The sequence below is a fragment of the Trichomycterus rosablanca genome, chromosome 6, assembly GCF_030014385.1.
Source record: "Trichomycterus rosablanca isolate fTriRos1 chromosome 6, fTriRos1.hap1, whole genome shotgun sequence".
In the NCBI taxonomy this organism is placed as follows: Eukaryota; Metazoa; Chordata; class Actinopteri; order Siluriformes; family Trichomycteridae; genus Trichomycterus; species Trichomycterus rosablanca.
The window spans coordinates 37,595,173-37,613,808 of NC_085993.1; the positions used below are offsets into that span (position 1 = coordinate 37,595,173).

General features: G+C 40.2%; 1 protein-coding gene across 1 annotated transcript in view; it reads left to right on the forward strand.

The window, feature by feature from the left end:
- cacng2a (calcium channel, voltage-dependent, gamma subunit 2a) overlaps positions 1–18,433 on the forward strand; it is a 104,766-nt gene extending 86,333 nt beyond the window's left edge. The window contains exons 3-4 of the mRNA XM_062997788.1: positions 10,533–10,673; positions 17,124–18,433. Coding sequence (XP_062853858.1) covers positions 10,533–10,673; positions 17,124–17,686 — 704 coding nt within the window. The 3' untranslated portion in view covers positions 17,687–18,433. The remainder of the gene's footprint in view (positions 1–10,532; positions 10,674–17,123) is intronic.
- Positions 18,434–18,636: the final 203 nt, after the last annotated feature.

Here is an 18,636-nt window from a genome sequence, read left to right on the forward strand (position 1 = left end):
AAACATAATCATCCATGCAGTAATTATCCAATGGGAGGCTCTTACCTATTTGCTTAGTTAAATCCAGGTGGTGACCTTTTTTTTGGCCAGGCAGTGTATACCATCTTGTTTAATGAACACCTTTATTAGAACACATTATTTTTGGCTGTTCTGAACTGAAAAAAGAGACTGCGACCAGACTTCTATATTTTAAAATACTTAAATAGTCAATATTAGATTTAAAATTAGAATGTTATAATTTAACAAACAATGTGTTTCTGGGTGCCGTCAGACCTGCCACACCCCAGACCAGAATGGAACTGGTATTAAATGTAAAAAAAAAAAGGACATTATTAGCAAGTCATTGTATGATTTAGAGGCATTTAAAGTAAGTTGTTTTTATTTATTCGCTTAGATGTCCTGATATTTCAATGTAGAAAAAAGTTGGGCACTGTTTTTATTTTGTTTTTTTATATACAGTAATCTATTGACATGGATAGTGCTTCTGTTTTTTATTTTGTTTTTATATAATCTTTAGACATAAATTGTGCTCCTGTGTTATTGGGGTTTTTTATATATAATTTATGGACAAAGATAGTGCTCCTGCTTTTTGTTTTGTATTTGTTTTGTATCTATAGACATAGATTGGGCTCCTTTTTTAATTTGTTTTTATAAAATCTATACATATAGATGGCGCTCCTGCTAATATAGAATAAAATATTAAAAAATGTGTCATACTCACTATTTCCTACACTGGAAAAAATAACAGACTCTGTTTAGCAGGGAATGGTATGATTTCATGAGCACATTGTTTGGAATATGGCACTACATTCGGTGAATTTGGTGTGGTTCCACTCATGCCTTCTCTGTATGAGAGTAAATAATAGCTCAGGTTCAGCTGATGTCAGGAGTGATGATGTTATACAACCTGATGTCATTACTAGAGGTCAGACTTGAATTTGGTCAAGTGATGTCATACGTGTTCGTGTTGTTTTCACTGCACTCTGATGTAATGAGGTGAACAGATGGTGTCAGTATTGAATACAGTAAAAACAGGGACTGTCAGGGATGATTTATTAGTTCAATAACTGTGTCAGGACGGAGATGAATGTGTTTTGAACTGGTTGCCATGGTAACTGCGAACCATCCAGAGACCTTAATGAATGCTTTATTTTGGATCTGGGTGTATGTGTGAGGTTGGAAAGGATCTAGTGCCTTATGGTGTGGAGAGACAAGTACTCAACCACTTATTTTTTCAATTTCTTTCAACCGGTCCATCCTGGTCAGGGCCGCAGCAGGTCCGGGTCTGGCAAGATGGGAATGCCTTGGAAAGAGCGACAATTTCTCTCAGAGCTTCAACTATCCTACTCCTCAGACATAGCCAATCATGTCTGTGTTGATGAACAGCTATGAGCCAATAACCTTTAAACCTGGATTATAGACCACTGTGCCATCCAGAACTATGTTTAACATATACAGTGGATTCAGAATGTATACAAACCCCTTGATTTTTTTGCTATGTGGATTTGAATTTATATGGATATAATTGATATAATTGCCATCAATATACATTTTCCCCATAGTGATGGATGCATTGAAGTACTAAAGATCTCTTGCTATTGCAGTCCAAATTGTGGTCAGGTGCTTCCTATTTGCATTAATTGTCTTGGACTTGGACTCATTCCTCTTGGCAAACTGGATTATTAATTCCTCAGTTTTATAAGGGTCACAGGTGTTGAGTTTTTTTTTAGAGTTTGTTGTGTATTGTTTGGTGTGTAACTGTTGTTTTTTTGTGCCTGTTGGCTTTAATCTTACCTACCTGACCCCAACCATATTATACAATTTTGTGACATCCTTATATAGGGACAATTTATGATTCTATGAATTTGTGGATTATGAAACCAACTGCACTGACTTGCTATTAGTCTCTTCTTTGCAGAATTATTTTATTTAAGCTACACTGGAGGATTTTCAAGCATGAACTGCCAGTTTTAAGTCTTGCAACAGTATCTTAACAAGATTTACATTAAGAATTTGACTTACTTAGTTACCTTAATTTTGTTTCTTTTAAGACATTCAAAGACTAAAAAACTCATATCTCGATATGCTTTGGAGAAGTAGCAATATACTATACGATACGATATAATGTAAACTTAAAGTACAATAGCAGGCCACTGAACCAGATCAACCACGCAGCATCATAAATCATAAAATCATAACCACTGCTTACCTGAGCTTCTCTTCTTCAAATTGAGACAAATCTATATCCGTGTGTTGTTCCATTAGGGATATAATTCACTTTTTTGTAAATGTTTTCCTTTATGTTTCCAGAATATTTCCACAATTTGTATATCCATATCCAAAAGATGAAACTGGTCATTCGTTAACTAAGCTGTCACTTATACCTCTACAACCAATAAAGAGAGAGTTTTCCATTACCAGCTCACCTTAATCACAAACATTGAAGAAATCCCAAAAAAATTAGCATATATTGCTTTGGATTAGAGGAACAACTAAGATTCCACTCAAAATCTGAATTTGGAGGCTTTGATTGGTTTATACAGCTGTTTTTCAAGGTCCGAACCATAACTGAACCATGACTGATTCACTGATAGGTCATCCGGGTACTTTTCGCATACTCTTTAATGTATACTACATATTCGGACATACTAACCGCTCTTGCATACTGCTTTAGTATGGAAGTATGCGATTTCAAACGCAGCTTGAAACACATGCGCACTGATTTATAGAGTTGTTTATGTACGACACCGTAATAAAATAGAGTGAGCAAAACGAATGAATCTTTACCATAGATAAGAGCACAGCTTCCTGATTCAATTCCAATGAATAATTCGTTTGAAAAGAGTCGTTCTCTGAATTGTTTTTATCGCTCATGTGTGAAAGAGCGTGTGCAGCACAGCGCTTTTGTGCTAACATTCTCAAATGGTAACCTGTGTATCCTAGGCATACTCAATTTAACAGTATTGTGTAAAACGTAATATTGAATATATCGATGTTTGCGATATACCACCCAGCCCTAATTCAGAGGTGGACTTGCTTGTGTGCTTCTGATTATTGTCCTGCTTCATAACTCATCTGCACTTGAGCTTTAGGTCACGAACTGATGGGTGGACAGACTTCAGGATTTTCTGATAGAGACCAGATAATTGTGTACATTGACCTTTACTGAAGCAAGTGAGGCTTGCAGTTCTCAAGATGTTTGTCTGGGCTCTTTTGTGTCTTGGATTGGTCGTCAATGAAAACAGGAAATGTAACCTGTCAGTCCCAGTGAAGGTGGCATGGCCCCTGTAAGTGTCAGTGTTATTGTAAGAGGTGTGGCCTCTGTACCTACAATCCCAGCATCTCTACCTGTCAGTTTCAGTGTAGGGGGTGTCTTATCTGTACATGTCAGTCCCAGTGAAAGACTTGTGGCCTTTGTGTCTGTCAACCTTAGTGAAGTCGAAGGGGCTTCTGGACCTGTCAGTCTTGACAAAGAATACATGGTCTTTGTACATGTTAGTTCAAGTAAAGAAGACACAGCCTCTATATTTGTCAGTTTTAGTGAAGGATTTGTGGCCTCTACCTTTAGTCTCTCTAAAGGAGTAGTGGGCAGATTATTGCCTGTGAAGGGGGTGTGGTCTCTGTAAATGTCATCTCAGTAAAGGAGGTACCTGTACCTGTCAGTCCAGATAAAGAAGATATGGCCAGTATACCTTTTAAGGGACATCCCTGCTTGTTTCTGCAAGGCAATGCTAAGCCAGATTTTGCATGTGTTTCAACTGTATGGCTAAGAGACTGCAGTCTACCATTTAAAATGTGTTACATATAATAAATTACAATAAACATCAATGAAGACCTTAAAAGCAGCTGAAGTGTTAAGCAAGAATTTGAAATATCCCCTACACAACTACAACCAATGGTGTCCTCAGTTCCTAAACAATTACAGATCATTGTTAGATCTTTCCCAGAAAGCTGCATGAGCCTCTCTGAAATGCATTGATAGTCTTACATTGTGCATCCATTACTTAAGGCAGCAAAGCAACCCCAAAATATTATAGAGTTAATGTAACTTACCAAAAAGCTCGAAAATAGTTTCCTCTGTACGATGCATGTTCTCCCAGAGCCACTGTGGTCTGTCAACATGCATTGTGGCAAAGTCCAATTTTGCCTTTTTGTGTGTGTTTTTTTTTAAATATATATACAGTGTATCACAAAAGTGAGTACACCCCTCACATTTCTGCAGATATTTAAGTATATCTTTTCATGGGACAACACTGACAAAATGACACTTTGACACAATGAAAAGTAGTCTGTGTGCAGCTTATATAACAGTGTAAATTTATTCTTCCCTCAAAATAACTCAATATACAGCCATTAATGTCTAAACCACCGGCAACAAAAGTGAGTACACCCCTAAGAGACTACACCCCTAAATGTCCAAATTGAGCACTGCTTGTCATTTTCCCTCCAAAATGTCATGTGACTCGTTAGTGTTACTAGGTCTCAGGTGTGCATAGGGAGCAGGTGTGTTCAATTTAGTAGTACAGCTCTCACACTCTCTCATACTGGTCACTGAAAGTTCCAACATGGCACCTCATGGCAAAGAACTCTCTGAGGATCTTAAAAGACGAATTGTTGCGCTACATGAAGATGGCCAAGGCTACAAGAAGATTGCCAACACCCTGAAACTGAGCTGCAGCACAGTGGCCAAGATCATCCAGCGTTTTAAAAGAGCAGGGTCCACTCAGAACAGACCTCGTGTTGGTCGTCCAAAGAAGCTGAGTGCACGTGCTCAGCGTCACATCCAACCGCTGTCTTTGAAAGATAGGCGCAGGAGTGCTGTCAGCATTGCTGCAGAGATTGAAAAGGTGGGGGGTCAGCCTGTCAGTGCTCAGACCATACGCCACACACTACATCAAATTGGTCTGCATGGCTGTCACCCCAGAAGGAAGCCTCTTCTGAAGTCTCTACACAAGAAAGCCCGCAAACAGTTTGCTGAAGACATGTCAACAAATGACATGGATTACTGGAACCATGTCCTATGGTCTGATGAGACCAAGATTAATTTGTTTGGTTCAGATGGTCTCAAGCATGTGTGGCGGCAATCAGGTGAGGAGTACAAAGATAAGTGTGTCATGCCTACAGTCAAGCATGGTGGTGGGAATGCCATGGTCTGGGGCTGCATGAGTGCAGCAGGTGTTGGGGAGTTACATTTCATTGAGGGACACATGAACTCCAATATGTACTGTGAAATACTAAAGCAGAGCATGATCCCCTCCCTCCGGAAACTGGGTCGCAGGGCAGTGTTCCAGCATGATAATGACCCCAAACACACCTCTAAGATGACCACTGCTTTATTGAAGAGGCTGAGGGTAAAGGTGGTGGACTGGCCAAGCATGTCTCCAGACCTAAACCCAATAGAACATCTTTGGGGCATCCTCAAGCGGAAGGTGGAGGAGCGCAAAGTCTCGAATATCCACCAGCTCCATGATGTCGTCATGGAGGAGTGGAAAAGCATTCCAGTGGCAACCTGTGAAGCTCTGGTAAACTCCATGCCCAGGAGAGTTAAGGCAGTTCTGGGAAATAATGGTGGCCACACAAAATATTGACACTTCAGGAACTTTCACTAAGGGGTGTACTCACTTTTGTTGCCGGTGGTTTAGACATTAATGGCTGTATATTGAGTTATTTTGAGGGAAGAATAAATTTACACTGTTATATAAGCTGCACACAGACTACTTTTCATTGTGTCAAAGTGTCATTTTGTCAGTGTTGTCCCATGAAAAGATATACTTAAATATCTGCAGAAATGTGAGGGGTGTACTCACTTTTGTGATACACTGTATATATAGAAGAGAGGTTTTAATTTTAACAATTTGCAGAGATATTAACATTTTCCGACTGGTCTATATAAAGAGGTTACGTTTAAAATAAATTGATGAGGGGAAAGTATTCAGACATTACAAATTAATTACATCAGTACTTTGTTATCAAGTAATGATTTGCAGTTACAGCTTCAAGAACACTCTCACTCATTTTCTTAACCGCTTATCCAATTAGGGTCGCAGGGAGGGGGGGTTGCTGGAGCCTATCCCATCTTTTCAATGGGCACGAGGCACACAGTAATACCCTGGATGGGGCGCCAGTCCATCGCAGGGAAGACACACATAAACACACCCATTCACCAATAGGGCAATTCAGTTTCTCCAATTAACCTGACTGCATGTTTTTGGACTGTGGGAGGAAACCGGAGCTCCTGGAGGAAACCCACGCAGACATGGGGAGAACATGCAACTCTGCACAGAAAGGACCCAGACCACCCCATCTGAGGATCGCACCCAGGACCTTCTTGCTGTGAGGTGCTACCCACCGAGCCGCCCTCTTCAAGAACATTTTTTAGCAAATTAAATTGGTAATTCACAATTTTAAATGGGTCAGAAAAGTTTAAGTGTCAGAACAGGGATGTTTGTAGCATTTTTTTTGCTAATTGTTCAGTGAGTTATTGTTGTTTTTTATGTTTCAGACCATCCTTCAATTTTTTTGCTAGACCTCTAACTTCTATATGAACTACTTTTTTCATTAGTCTCGGAACCTGTTGTAAGATTTTATTTTGCACACCTGTCCAGTGATGATAAGTCCATGAATTTGCAGATTATCAACCCAATTACAGTGACAGCGGGTTTGCTATGGCACTATAGATTATATAGATTTCATTCATGTGTTGATAATATGATAATTTTGTCCCTAAAAACTTTGTTAATAATAATGAATACATACATTGTTTATTTTCTATTTGTTAAGTGTGAAGTGGTGGTGAAAGTGTGGCTTTTGTATCAGTCTGTTCCACTAAAGAAACTGTGGTGACTTTACTGTCAGAGTAAGGTGTGTGTGTGTAAGCCTGATTTGCACCGAGTTTAATAAAACGTTGATGGGATGCTTTGCATCTTACAGAAAATGCAGCCTGACCACATCAGTGATGAGAGAGAGAGAAAGAGAGAGCGGGGGTATGGGATTGGGGTTGAGGTCACCTTAATATTTAATTAAGCCCACCACCTGGAGTTTTGACACGTGAGATGCAGAAAGAGAGAGAGGAAGAGAAGGAAACAGAAGGCGGGTGGCAAGGTTATGGAATTCAAGGTAAAATGATGCTGACTTAGGAATATTTAAAAGTTGTGAAAGGAGGATCAAAAGTTCTTTCATCTCATTAACTGGAAAAAAGCCTTTTAACTTATAATAATAACAAATGTGTCTTCTGTTGAATGAATTCTCTCATTTTTCTCCAAAATCTGCTTAAATCTTATTGGGATCGTGATGGGTCTGGTACCAGCCCATCATGAAACACCACACACTCGCCCATTCATTTACACAGAATAAAAAAAGTTAAGTAGCCAGTCCACTTTCTGGATCGTGTGAGGAGTACCCAGAGGATACCTGTATAAACATGGGTGAAACATACCCTCAAACTCACAGACATTCACCAGACGCAGGGTTTTAACCCAGGAACCCAGAGTTTTTGCTAATACACTATGGGTGCCATAGAGCTGTTTAAGAGCTGGCTTAAAGATAAAGAAGGTGCATGGCATGAAACTAGCAATTGGGGACACATATTAGTCCACCTTAGTGCTGGTTCCAAATCTGGATAAATAAGCGTTGCCCTTCCTGACGCATCCAGTGTAAAAGTGCCAAATTGAGTATGTTGTCACAAATCCAGCCTTTCTGTGCTCCCAGAGCTCATGTTCCTTGTGTATATGCCACGCCCCTGTTTCCAGGAGCACGTGGTTAGAGTGTGTATTGTCAAGCCAACGTCTCCTTATGACTGATTGGTGACGCTAATGATCCACAGCTAAACCTCATTATAGAATGAATGCCACGGTATTTAAGGACTGGTGGTGCCTCATTCAGCAGAGGCTATTTTAGATGTTACTCTGGTTAGGAGGTTGGTAGATACTTTTGTCATGATTTTGACTGTTACCTAAGTCTTGACTTTGGTAGTCCCGACAGTGTAGAGTGAATTGTGCTTCTTTATAGTCCCAGGTTTGTGACTTTCCAATCTATGTAAATGTCAGTCCAGGTAAAGCAGATATGGCCACTATTCTTTTTTGGGACATTCCTGCTTGTTTCTGCAAGATAATGCTAAGCCACATTCTGCATGTGTTGCAACTGTATGGCTTCATAGTAAGAGACAGCAGGTGCTGAACTGGCCTGCCTTTAGTCCATACCTGTCTGCCATTTAAAATGTGTGACATATAATGAAGCACAATATACAACAATGGAGACCTTAAAGTGTTAAGCAAGAATAAAAAATCTCATACACAACTACAACAACTGGTGTTCTCAGGTCCTAAACAACTACAAAGCATTGTTAAGAACACTTTGTAGCCTTGGATATTGTTTTTATTCCTTCTCTGATCTATGCACTGACACAATTTGATTGCCACAGACAGTTCCTTGGACTTTAGGGCTTTATTTTTTGTCCTGACGGTGTAGAGTGAACTGTACACCTTCATAGTCCCAGGTGTGTGTGTTTCCAAACTATATCCAGCTGGCTACAATTTGGACCGGCAAAGCAAAGGGTCTAAATGCATGTCTTCACTTCATCATGGCTGATTATGTGTAGTTTGATGGGTAAAAATGGCAATTATAAGGGCACCCAGATGGCACAGCTGGATATTCTGCTAATACACCAGCGCTGAGATTCTGAAGACCCCGGTTCGAATCTTGGCTCTGCTACCGGTCGGCTGGGCGGCATCTAGCGGGCACAGTTGGCAGTGCCCGCAGCAGAGCAAAATTGGCCATCGTGTCTGCTGGGTGGGGAAATGACCGGACTAAGTGGGTGTAAGTACCCTGGTTAGCAGACCAAGGTGCCTGTGCAGAAGTGGATGAGCCTCATGTGCGAATCCACCGAAGCACAGACGGGGTCCGCATAGACTGCGCATGCGTCAAATGCACAGTCCTCGTACGCATATGGGATCCTCAGCAGCGCAAGACAAACTGACTACGCTAAATTGAAAGAAACGGGGAGAAAATGCATATTATATAAATGCAAAATCAATTCCACAACTCAATAAAATATGCAAAAAGTCAAGGGGTCTGAATCATTCTGAATCAAGTGTATGTACTCACACACAGAGCTGGCTTATTTGAAGACAATGTCATTGGGAAAGAACACAGCACCTGCCCAGTGACTGATAAGACAAACAGCTGATTGATGGACAGATACGAAAGACAGAGAAAAAAGACTAATAGAGCGAGGGAGGGGTGGCCATGCACGTCTTGACTAAAAGGAAGGAGAGATAAAGTCAGGGAGTTAAAGACAGAGATTCCGTAGACTGATAGTAGAAAAAGAACGTAATGGAGTGCTGCTGCATTTAGGACGAGAAGTGGTAGGTAGAGAAGCCTTTGACGGAGTGAGTGAGGGGGAGGGAGGCGTTCTCCGAAGTTATGTTCATTTCATCGTCAGCACTTTACAAGTCTTCAAAAGTGCTGAGGAGTTGTGTACGGGTGTGCCTGTGTGTGTATGTGCGTAGAAGTGAGGCATGTAGGTGAAATTATTATGCAGGCACGGATGAAGGTTTAAGTGAGCTTGTTAACCAGCAGGGAAGGAGAAAATGACATTACCGCCAACAAGGAGATAAAAGACTAGATGCACTAAGCCTTGTGCATCTAGTTTCAAGCACAATTTGTTCACATTCTGCATGAAAAATCTTGCGCGCTATGTATTAAACCGGTCCATAAGTCCAGACATGCAGTGTAAATGGCAACTCCTAATCCTAATCAAGGCCCGTAAATAAGGACTTACCTGATTCACGGCCGTAAAAACTGCATCGCTGAATGTAAAATGAGCCTTTTCCCGTGTAATTGTTGCACTATGAGGCAGTTCTAGCAGTCCTACAGCAATTTAGTTAGCAACCGCTTAGTCAAAATGTCCAAAAAACACAGTTTGCATGTTCTCTCTGTGTCTGCGTGGGTTTCCTCCGTGAGCTCTGGTTTTCTCCCACAGTCCAAAGACATGCAGTGAGGTGAATTGGAAACACTAAATTGTCCATGACTATGTTTAACATTAAACTTGTGAACTACTGTTTCTGTCATGAATGTAACCAAAGTGTAAAACATGATGTTAAAATCCTAATAAACGACAAACAACAACTTTCCTCTGGTCTATCAGTGTTCCTCTGTGTTTCCTCTGGTCCATCAAGTGAGCGATTTCAATTTCTGCATTGTGTTTTTAAGTGGCTTCCGACCAACGGTTATTAAAAATAAACATTCAAAATGTGTCTCATTTGCAAAAGTGTTGCAAAATGTTCCACAAAATGTATTATTTTATATCTCAGCTCCAGGGTCATTTCACAGACACTACAGTATATCTATAGTATATCAACTTACACATTAACACATTAAGACCTTTTTTTATTTAATTACCAGCATTGTTGCTGTATGTTACCTCTACACTGTTTACTTGTCCACATATGAGTGTGCAGAACTTTTTATTTCCTCTAAAGTTTCTTGGCAGCTCTTTGATTAACCTTTTTTTTTTTACATTTTACTGTGTGTAGGAGCGGTGAGAGCATCCAGTATATTCCCTATCCTTAGCGTGATCCTGCTCTTCATGGGAGGTCTGTGTATTGCCGCCAGTGAGTTCTACAAATCCCGTCACAACATCATCCTCAGTGCAGGGATCCTCTTTGTGTCTGCAGGTAAGTCGAATGTAACAATTACTTGTCAAAAATAAAATGTACACAATGTACAAAGTTTTGCATGCAGAACAGCCTTGTTAATGAAAAAAGTAGTAGGATGGGTATAAGGTATATGTAAGGCCTTACCTAATTGAACCTTTTCCCATGTAATATACAATTTGCTGTGAAATTCAAAATGTAAGGTTTGTGTTTAGCGATTTGACATTTTTCATCCATGTACCATGGATGGTTAATTTGCACTATGAGGCGGCCCTAGCAATCCTATGGCAATTAAGTTAGCAATTTCTTAGTCGAATGTCCAATATTGCAGTCTAAAGCAGCTAAAAACACTACTTGGGTAACTGAGTTAGAAAAACTCCCAACTGATTTCATGAACGCAGAAGGGGGTGTGAGACAAAGCCTCGCACCATTGCTGGATGATAGCCAGATTGAAAGACTGCAGTAACTTAAATAACCACCCTTTACAACCAAAGTAAGCAAAAAAGCATCTTAAAATGCAAAATAAACCAAGCATTAAGGGCAAATGGGCCATAATGGATTCCACCCTTGTCAGCATCAGTAGGCACAGGCTTACCAAAACAGGACAGTTGTAGAAAACCATTGCCTGGTCAACAATGCCTCAAAGTATGGTCAAATTTTGGCTTGAACAGCATAAATCCATTGACCTAACATACCTACTGTTTTTAGATTTTAGATTGCTCATGTTGGTGTATCTTGCCATACTCTAGGTCCCATAATACCATTTGAGTATTGTTACAGCCTTCCAGGGTAATGTTGCTGACTAGATTCATTACTAGATGCCCACAATTTACCATTTCATAAGGGACAGTGGTAGCCTAGTGGGTAGACCTTTGGGCTATCAATTGAAAGGTTGAGAGTTTGAATCCCAACCTGCGTTGTGACTCCAGCTTCCAAACAAGCTGGGATATGGGATTTTGTTGTATTGTACACGTGTATATAAATATATGACAAATAAAGGCATTCCATTCTATCCATCCACTTGTACTGCAAGTTCTACTGGCAGTTTTAGAGAATAATACTAGCGTTACTATGCCTCAGAGTAGGTACACTGTTATTGGGTTTAAGTACATCACGATAAATCCATCAGATAAAACTCTGGTCATTGTGGCCATACAAATCTTTGTTTTATCAAACCACAGCATGTAATTCACAGCGAACTTTACCACCCCATATTATTGTAAAGCTCACTTGACCTTGGATAGTAAAACCCGTGTTTCAGCAGATTCTTATTCATAAAAAAATAATAGTAGTTTTATGGTGTTTCATGGTTCATGTTTTTGTGGGTGCCGGCTAACTCTGTTTAAACAAATAAACACAATAAAGTCCCTAGCTGTAATAAAAATCACTAACAAGGAATTAGAAAGACGTCCCACAGTGTTACATGACACAAAACTATGTCCACCACTAAATTATTAATACTATTACAAATTATTGTAATATTATTCAAAATATTGTATTTTTATTATTGTTTTTAACAAACAAAGATATATTTTACTCATTAAGTCAAAGAAATTGAACAGTTACTTAGACGTACAGTGGTACCTTGAAACTCAACGTCAGTTGGTTCTGGGAGTGGCGTTGAGTTTAAAAGGTGTTGAGTTTTTAGGTATTTTTTTTCCATAAGGATGTATGGAAAACCTGTTAATGCGTTCAATGGTCCCGTGGAACTGCATATATTTTAGGCTAATGTAAAATAATGGGGTTGTTTTTGATACTTATACACTGAAAATAACACAAATATAATATAAAAACACTGAAATACAATTGAAAACAGTAAAAATCAATAAAATATACAATAAACCTGCACTTTAGCTTTACTTCTTTATTGTTTTCTTATGCTTCTTAATTAGTGGAGCGAACTTATGAGCAGTAATGAAGTAATATTAAGCTTTTTTTAACGCTAAGCGTTTAAGACTCTCTCGGAAAAGCTGATTCTTACAATTTCTCAGAACACCGAACTATAACACAAGTTTAAAAGTGAAACAGTGAGGAAAATTCAGATAAACACAGATACATGTGCAGCTTTCAGAGTGAGTTTGACTGTTTTTTCACACAAATGCAGATTCGTCTCGTATTCGCACTTTAATGCCGTTTTACCTGAGCGCTGAACAAAGCAGCAGTCGCACACACATTGAGTTTAAGGGAAAAGTTGAGTTTTAGGATACAAATTTGAGTTTCAAAGATTTTAAGTTTAGGGGACGTTGAGTTACAAGGTACCACTGTATATGTTACATTTTTAATTTTACTGTATAGAATTTGGACTTGTTTCAACAACCACTTGCACTTAAGAGCACACTAAACTTACCATCAGATTCTTGGTAGACAGATGTGAGAGTTTATTAGGATGTGATGTTGGCTCATGGTGTGAAATGAATTACTTACATTATAAAGTAACACAGTAAAGCATCATGGATGAGCTTAAGGTACTCAGTCTGTACTCGGTATTAGTTCTGGGCTCATTCAAAGCAAAGATAACCACTGCAGGTTTGTATGCGCTTAGAGAGTTAATGCTCAGCGCCATTGTCAGCTGTGCAGGAAATATTTGCATAATTGAAAATAAGAGGTGAATCCTTCTTATCTAATAATTGTTTTTAGGTGTATTGCATATTTACTTTGTTTGTATTTTAGCTCATTTAGAATGCTAAGGCTTGTTTTCTTACCAGCAATAGAATAATTACTCATATTACTTTGGTTTACTCTGGCTGCTGGTTACATTTAACATTGAGTACAAATTCCTGCTATAACCTTTAAACCCCCTGAATGGTTTAGCTTCTTGCTGATCTCCTAAAGCCATATAGCCCATCCCAATCACTTATCCAGCTGATGCGGGACTTCTGTTCATTCCTTATATTGCCCCTGAACTCTAGAATAACTGTCACAGAGGATATTAAGAATACAATCTTTACAGATGTATTTAAGGTGAAAACCTTACTTAATCAACCCGGCTTAGTTTAAAAAAAACGCTTGCCTAGAGACAAAATAAAGTCAATGCTTTTAAGTTGTAGCTATTTGTAGTTGTACTGGCTTCTTTCAGACTGTATTTACTGAGCACTTCTATTTTATCTGCCACTCTTAGCATTCTCAAAAGAAAGAGTAATGTGACACATTTTACCAATCACATTAATAAACGTGAGCATCACTCATGCATTGTGTGGACTGTACCCAAGAATCGAAACAACCCTCAGTGTAGAACAGACTTCAATGCCCAAACTGAACTTGACATCCACTTGACGTCTAAGTTCCAAAAGCAAGGATTTTGTGCTAAGAACCAATTTTCTTTTATTAAATGAAAGACAGTCCAGTTATATGTTGGTCTCGATCGACAATGGATCACTCCAATGATGTACCAAATCCTCACAAGATGACAAGCAGCTTGGCTTGGTGCTGATTAAAACACTAGACTGCCCTGCTGGTTTAATAATTGGGATCACTTTGTTTAAAATGTCATATAAAGCAAATATATCACAAACTCTTTAATGGTCTCACCAAGAAAATAATGTTTTAAAATTATTTCTTTGCATTTTTTAGTTTCTCGGGATTATACCAGCCTCAAACAATAAATATTTTTAATAGTGTACACAGTATTTTTTAAATGAGCCTCTACCAAACAGTTGGTACTTTTGTGGATGATTCTTTAGTGAGCTTTTAGTTGACATACACTGATTGGCCATAACATTAAAACCACCTCCTAGTTTCTATACACATTGTCCATTTTATCAGCTCCACTTACCATATAGAAGCACTTTGTAGTTCTACAATTACTGATTGTAGTCCATCTGTTTCTCTGCATACTTTTTTAACCTGCTTTCACCCTGTTCTTCAATGGTCAGGACCCCCACAGGACCACCACAAAGCAGGTATTACTTAGATGGTGGATCATTTTCAGCACTGCAGTGACACTGACATGGTGGTGGTGTGTTAGTGTGAGTTGTGCTGGTATGAGTGGATCAGACACAGCAGCGCTGCTGGAGTTTTTAAATACCGTGTCCACTCACTATTAGACACTCCTACCTAGTTGGTCCAGAGATGGTTGCTCATCTATTGCTGCTGTTTGAGTTGGTCATCTTCTAGACCTTCATCAGTGGGTAATTTTGGTTTGTGGACTATTCTCAGTCCAGCAGTAACAGTGAGGTGTTTAAACTCCATCAGCATTGCTGTATCTGATCCACTCATACCAGCACAACACACAGTAACACACCACCACCATGTCAGTGTCCCTGCAATGCTGAGAATGATCCACCACCCAAATAGCACCTACTCTGTGGTGGTCCTGACCATTGAAGAACAGCATGAAAGGGGGCTAACAAAGAATGCAGAGAAACATGGACTACAGTCAGTAATTATAGAACTACAAAGTGCTTCTATGTGGTAAGTTGAGCTGATAAAATGGACAATGTCTGTAGAACCAAGGAGGTGGTTTTAATGTTATGGCTGATCAGTGTTGATTAGAAAGGCTGTTTTCTTAAAACCATCTACCAATGTTCTTGAGTTTAACACAGGTCAACCAAAGAGTACAGCTTTTTTTTACCCAAGTATTTAGAATCAAAGTAAGCTCAACCAAATGGTTAAGCCGACCATTAAAGGGTTAAGTGTAGGTTTTACACTTTTATTATTTGTTAGGCCTCATAGGTCCATTGCAAAGCATAAAAAATCTATTACCAAACCATTCCTTTCGCAGCCCACAGCATAGTGTGAGATGATATGCTTGGTTTTGTTTTGTTCCCACTTTCGGTGAAAATACATGACTAGAGGGAAGACATTTTTTTTAACAGAACATTCTCTGATCAAGCCATCTTCACCTAGTCTCAGTGCACCCTGTCTCTCAGCAGGACTGAAATCATCTGTTTTTTTAATGCCACCTGCTGTATAAACAGCTCAGAGAGACAGCTTATTTTTTTGCTGAATTCCAGTGGGAATCTCTGAGCCTAGCAGAAAATAAACAGACTTCATCACCAGGCCGTCAACGTTCCATAAGAGTACAATAGAACACAAAACCAGCTCTTGTGCATGCCATACAAAAGAACGGTGTTGGAGATTTGACGTTTGGCACCATTTATCAAATCATTGCTTTGTGACTTGTAAGTAAGTGAGTGTAATGGGACTAGTGTTGTTAAATTTGTATTTTTACTGCGTAAACCATAAGAGAGTCCTGCAGTGCCAGACAAGTTCACACTACACGATTTTCCAAGTCGTCACATCGCTGTACACTTCACACTACACAACTGGATCTCTTGCAGTCGGGAGCCTTTTAAGTCGTTGTGTATTTCACACTACACGACTGATGAGCGATAGGGGATTAAACATTATACGTCCAAAAATGCCATTAGGTAGCTAAACTGTAACTTTAGGCAAACTTAGAAACTAGCTGATGTTAATATTCACCGATCAGCCATAACATTAAAACCACCTCCTTGTTTCTACACTCACTGTCCATTTTATCAGCTCCACTTACCATATAGAAGCACTTTGTAGTTCTACAATTACTGACTGTAGTCCATTTGTTTCTCTGCATGCTTTGTTAGCCCCCTTTCATGCTGTTCTTCAATGGTCAGGACTTTCTCAGGACCACTACAGAGTAGGTATTATTTGGGTGGTGGATCATTCTCAGCACTGCAGTGACATTGACATGGTGGTGGTATGTTAGTGTGTGTTGTGCTGGTATGAGTGGATCAGACACAGCAGCGCTGATGGAGTATTTAAACACCTCACTGTCACTGCTGGACTGAGAATAGTCCACCAACCAAAATATCCTGTGACCACTGATGAAGGTCTAGAAGATGACCAACTCAAACAGCAGCAATAGATGAGCGATCGTCTCTGACTTTACATCTACAAGATGGACCAGCTGGATAGGAGTGTCTAATAGAGTGGTCAGTGAGTGGACACTGTATTTAAAAACTCCAGCAGCGCTGCTGTGTCTGATTCACTCATACCAGCACAACACACACTAACACACCACCACCATGTCATTGTCACTGCAGTGCTGAGAATGATCCACCACCTAAATAATACCTGCTCTGTGGTGGTCCTGTGGGGGTCCTGACCATTAAAGAACAGGGTAAAAGCAGGCTAACAAAGTATGTAGAGAAACAGATGGACTACAGTCAGTAATTGTAGAACTACAAAGTGCTCCTATATGGTAAGTGGAGCTGATAAAATGGACAGTGAGTGTAGAAACAAGGAGGTGGTTTTAATGTTATGACTGATCAGTGTATAGTGCCTTCTCCAGCTTGCACAACTGCCAACCTTAAAAAAGACGCAACCAATAATAGAAGTGAAGGCAGGCAGATGAGAGGAGAAATGGTATGGTCCACTTTAGGGGTGGCTGAAATCGTATTCTTCCAGGCATACATATGGGATACACATCTGCACTCTGCTCTAATCTGTAAAACGACTCACTTTAAATTGTATCCATTTATTTCTTTTCAGGCCTGAGCAACATAATCGGCATGATCGTGTACATATCAGCAAACGCCGGAGACCCCACCAAGAGTGACTCGAAAAAGAACAGCTACTCCTACGGCTGGAGTTTCTACTTCGGCGCCCTGTCCTTCATCATGGCCGAAATGGTGGGCGTCCTGGCCGTGCACATGTTTATCGACCGGCACCGTGAACTCCGAGCTGTCAACGCCCGGGCTGGCAGGGGCATGGCCACGGGAAACGCGGACTACCTGCACGGCTCCGCGATCACGCGCATCCCCAGCTACCGTTACCGCTACCGGCGCCGCTCGCGCTCCTCCAGTCGCTCGACGGAGCCGTCACAGTCGCGCGACACCTCTCCGCTAGGTCTGAAGGGCTTCGGGGCTCTGCCCTCCACCGACATCTCCATGTACACGCTGAGCCGTGGCGGAGGAGACACGCTGAAAGCCACGCCTCCGACCACCTACAACTCAGAGAGGGACCATAACTTTCTGCAGGTCCACAACTGCATCCCGAAGGATGCCAAGGACTCTCACAGCAACGCTGCCAACCGCCGCACCACACCTGTATGAGCAACCTCTACTGGCAGGGAGGGAAACGGACTAAGTAACACAGGCCATGAATAAGAGAGTGAATGAATGAATGAGTGAGAGAAACTGAACGAGGATAAACGCCGGGGGGAAAACGGACAAATGAAAGTGCTCTCTGAGTTGTGAGCTATTTACAACAATGAAGATGACTTACGATGAGTTTCCATGTTGAAAAAAAAGTGAAAAAGTGAAAAATGCCTAAAAAAAGAGATCAAGAAAATGCATGATTTTCCCATCTACAGTAATTTAACGAGTTTTAAACCATGTTTCTAATGAAGAGAAGTGAGAAATGGGGAGAAAACCCAGAGAGAGAGAGACAGACAGAGAGACATAGACAGATAGTGACGGTGGGCGAGAGGGCGTAAAAATCATTGTGAGTTTAAAGGCTCGAGGTTTTTTATTTTTTTCAACTCTCTTCTCGGTCTCCAGGGCGACCTGTGAACCCGCCCCACCTCCCCGCCCACCTCTCTTTACTTCCTGTATGTATCCCATCTCATTCTTTTTGCGCATTAATACTGTGAAGCGTTGTGGCCGAGGTGCACCCAGGGCAAAAAAGACAAAACATGCGTCCCGGCCACAACTTATTAAGTTAATATATGTATTAATTATATATGAATATATAAATATATATGTTAATAAACCAACAGATAGACTTCCCTGACGTGAGAAGAAGGACAAAAAAAATTAGAAATTGAACAACAGTCAATAAAGTCGTCATGGAAACAGAAATCGGGAAGGGTTTTGTTTGTGTCCTGTGTTCACATATTCACAAATTCAGCACCCAAACATGTTTATTAGGATTTTAACGTCATGTTTTACACTTTGGATACATTCATGACAGGACCGGTAGTTACTCAATACGCAATGTTCATCAGTTCACAAGGTTATATCGAGACAATTTAGTGTCTCCGATTCACCTCACTTGGAGAAAC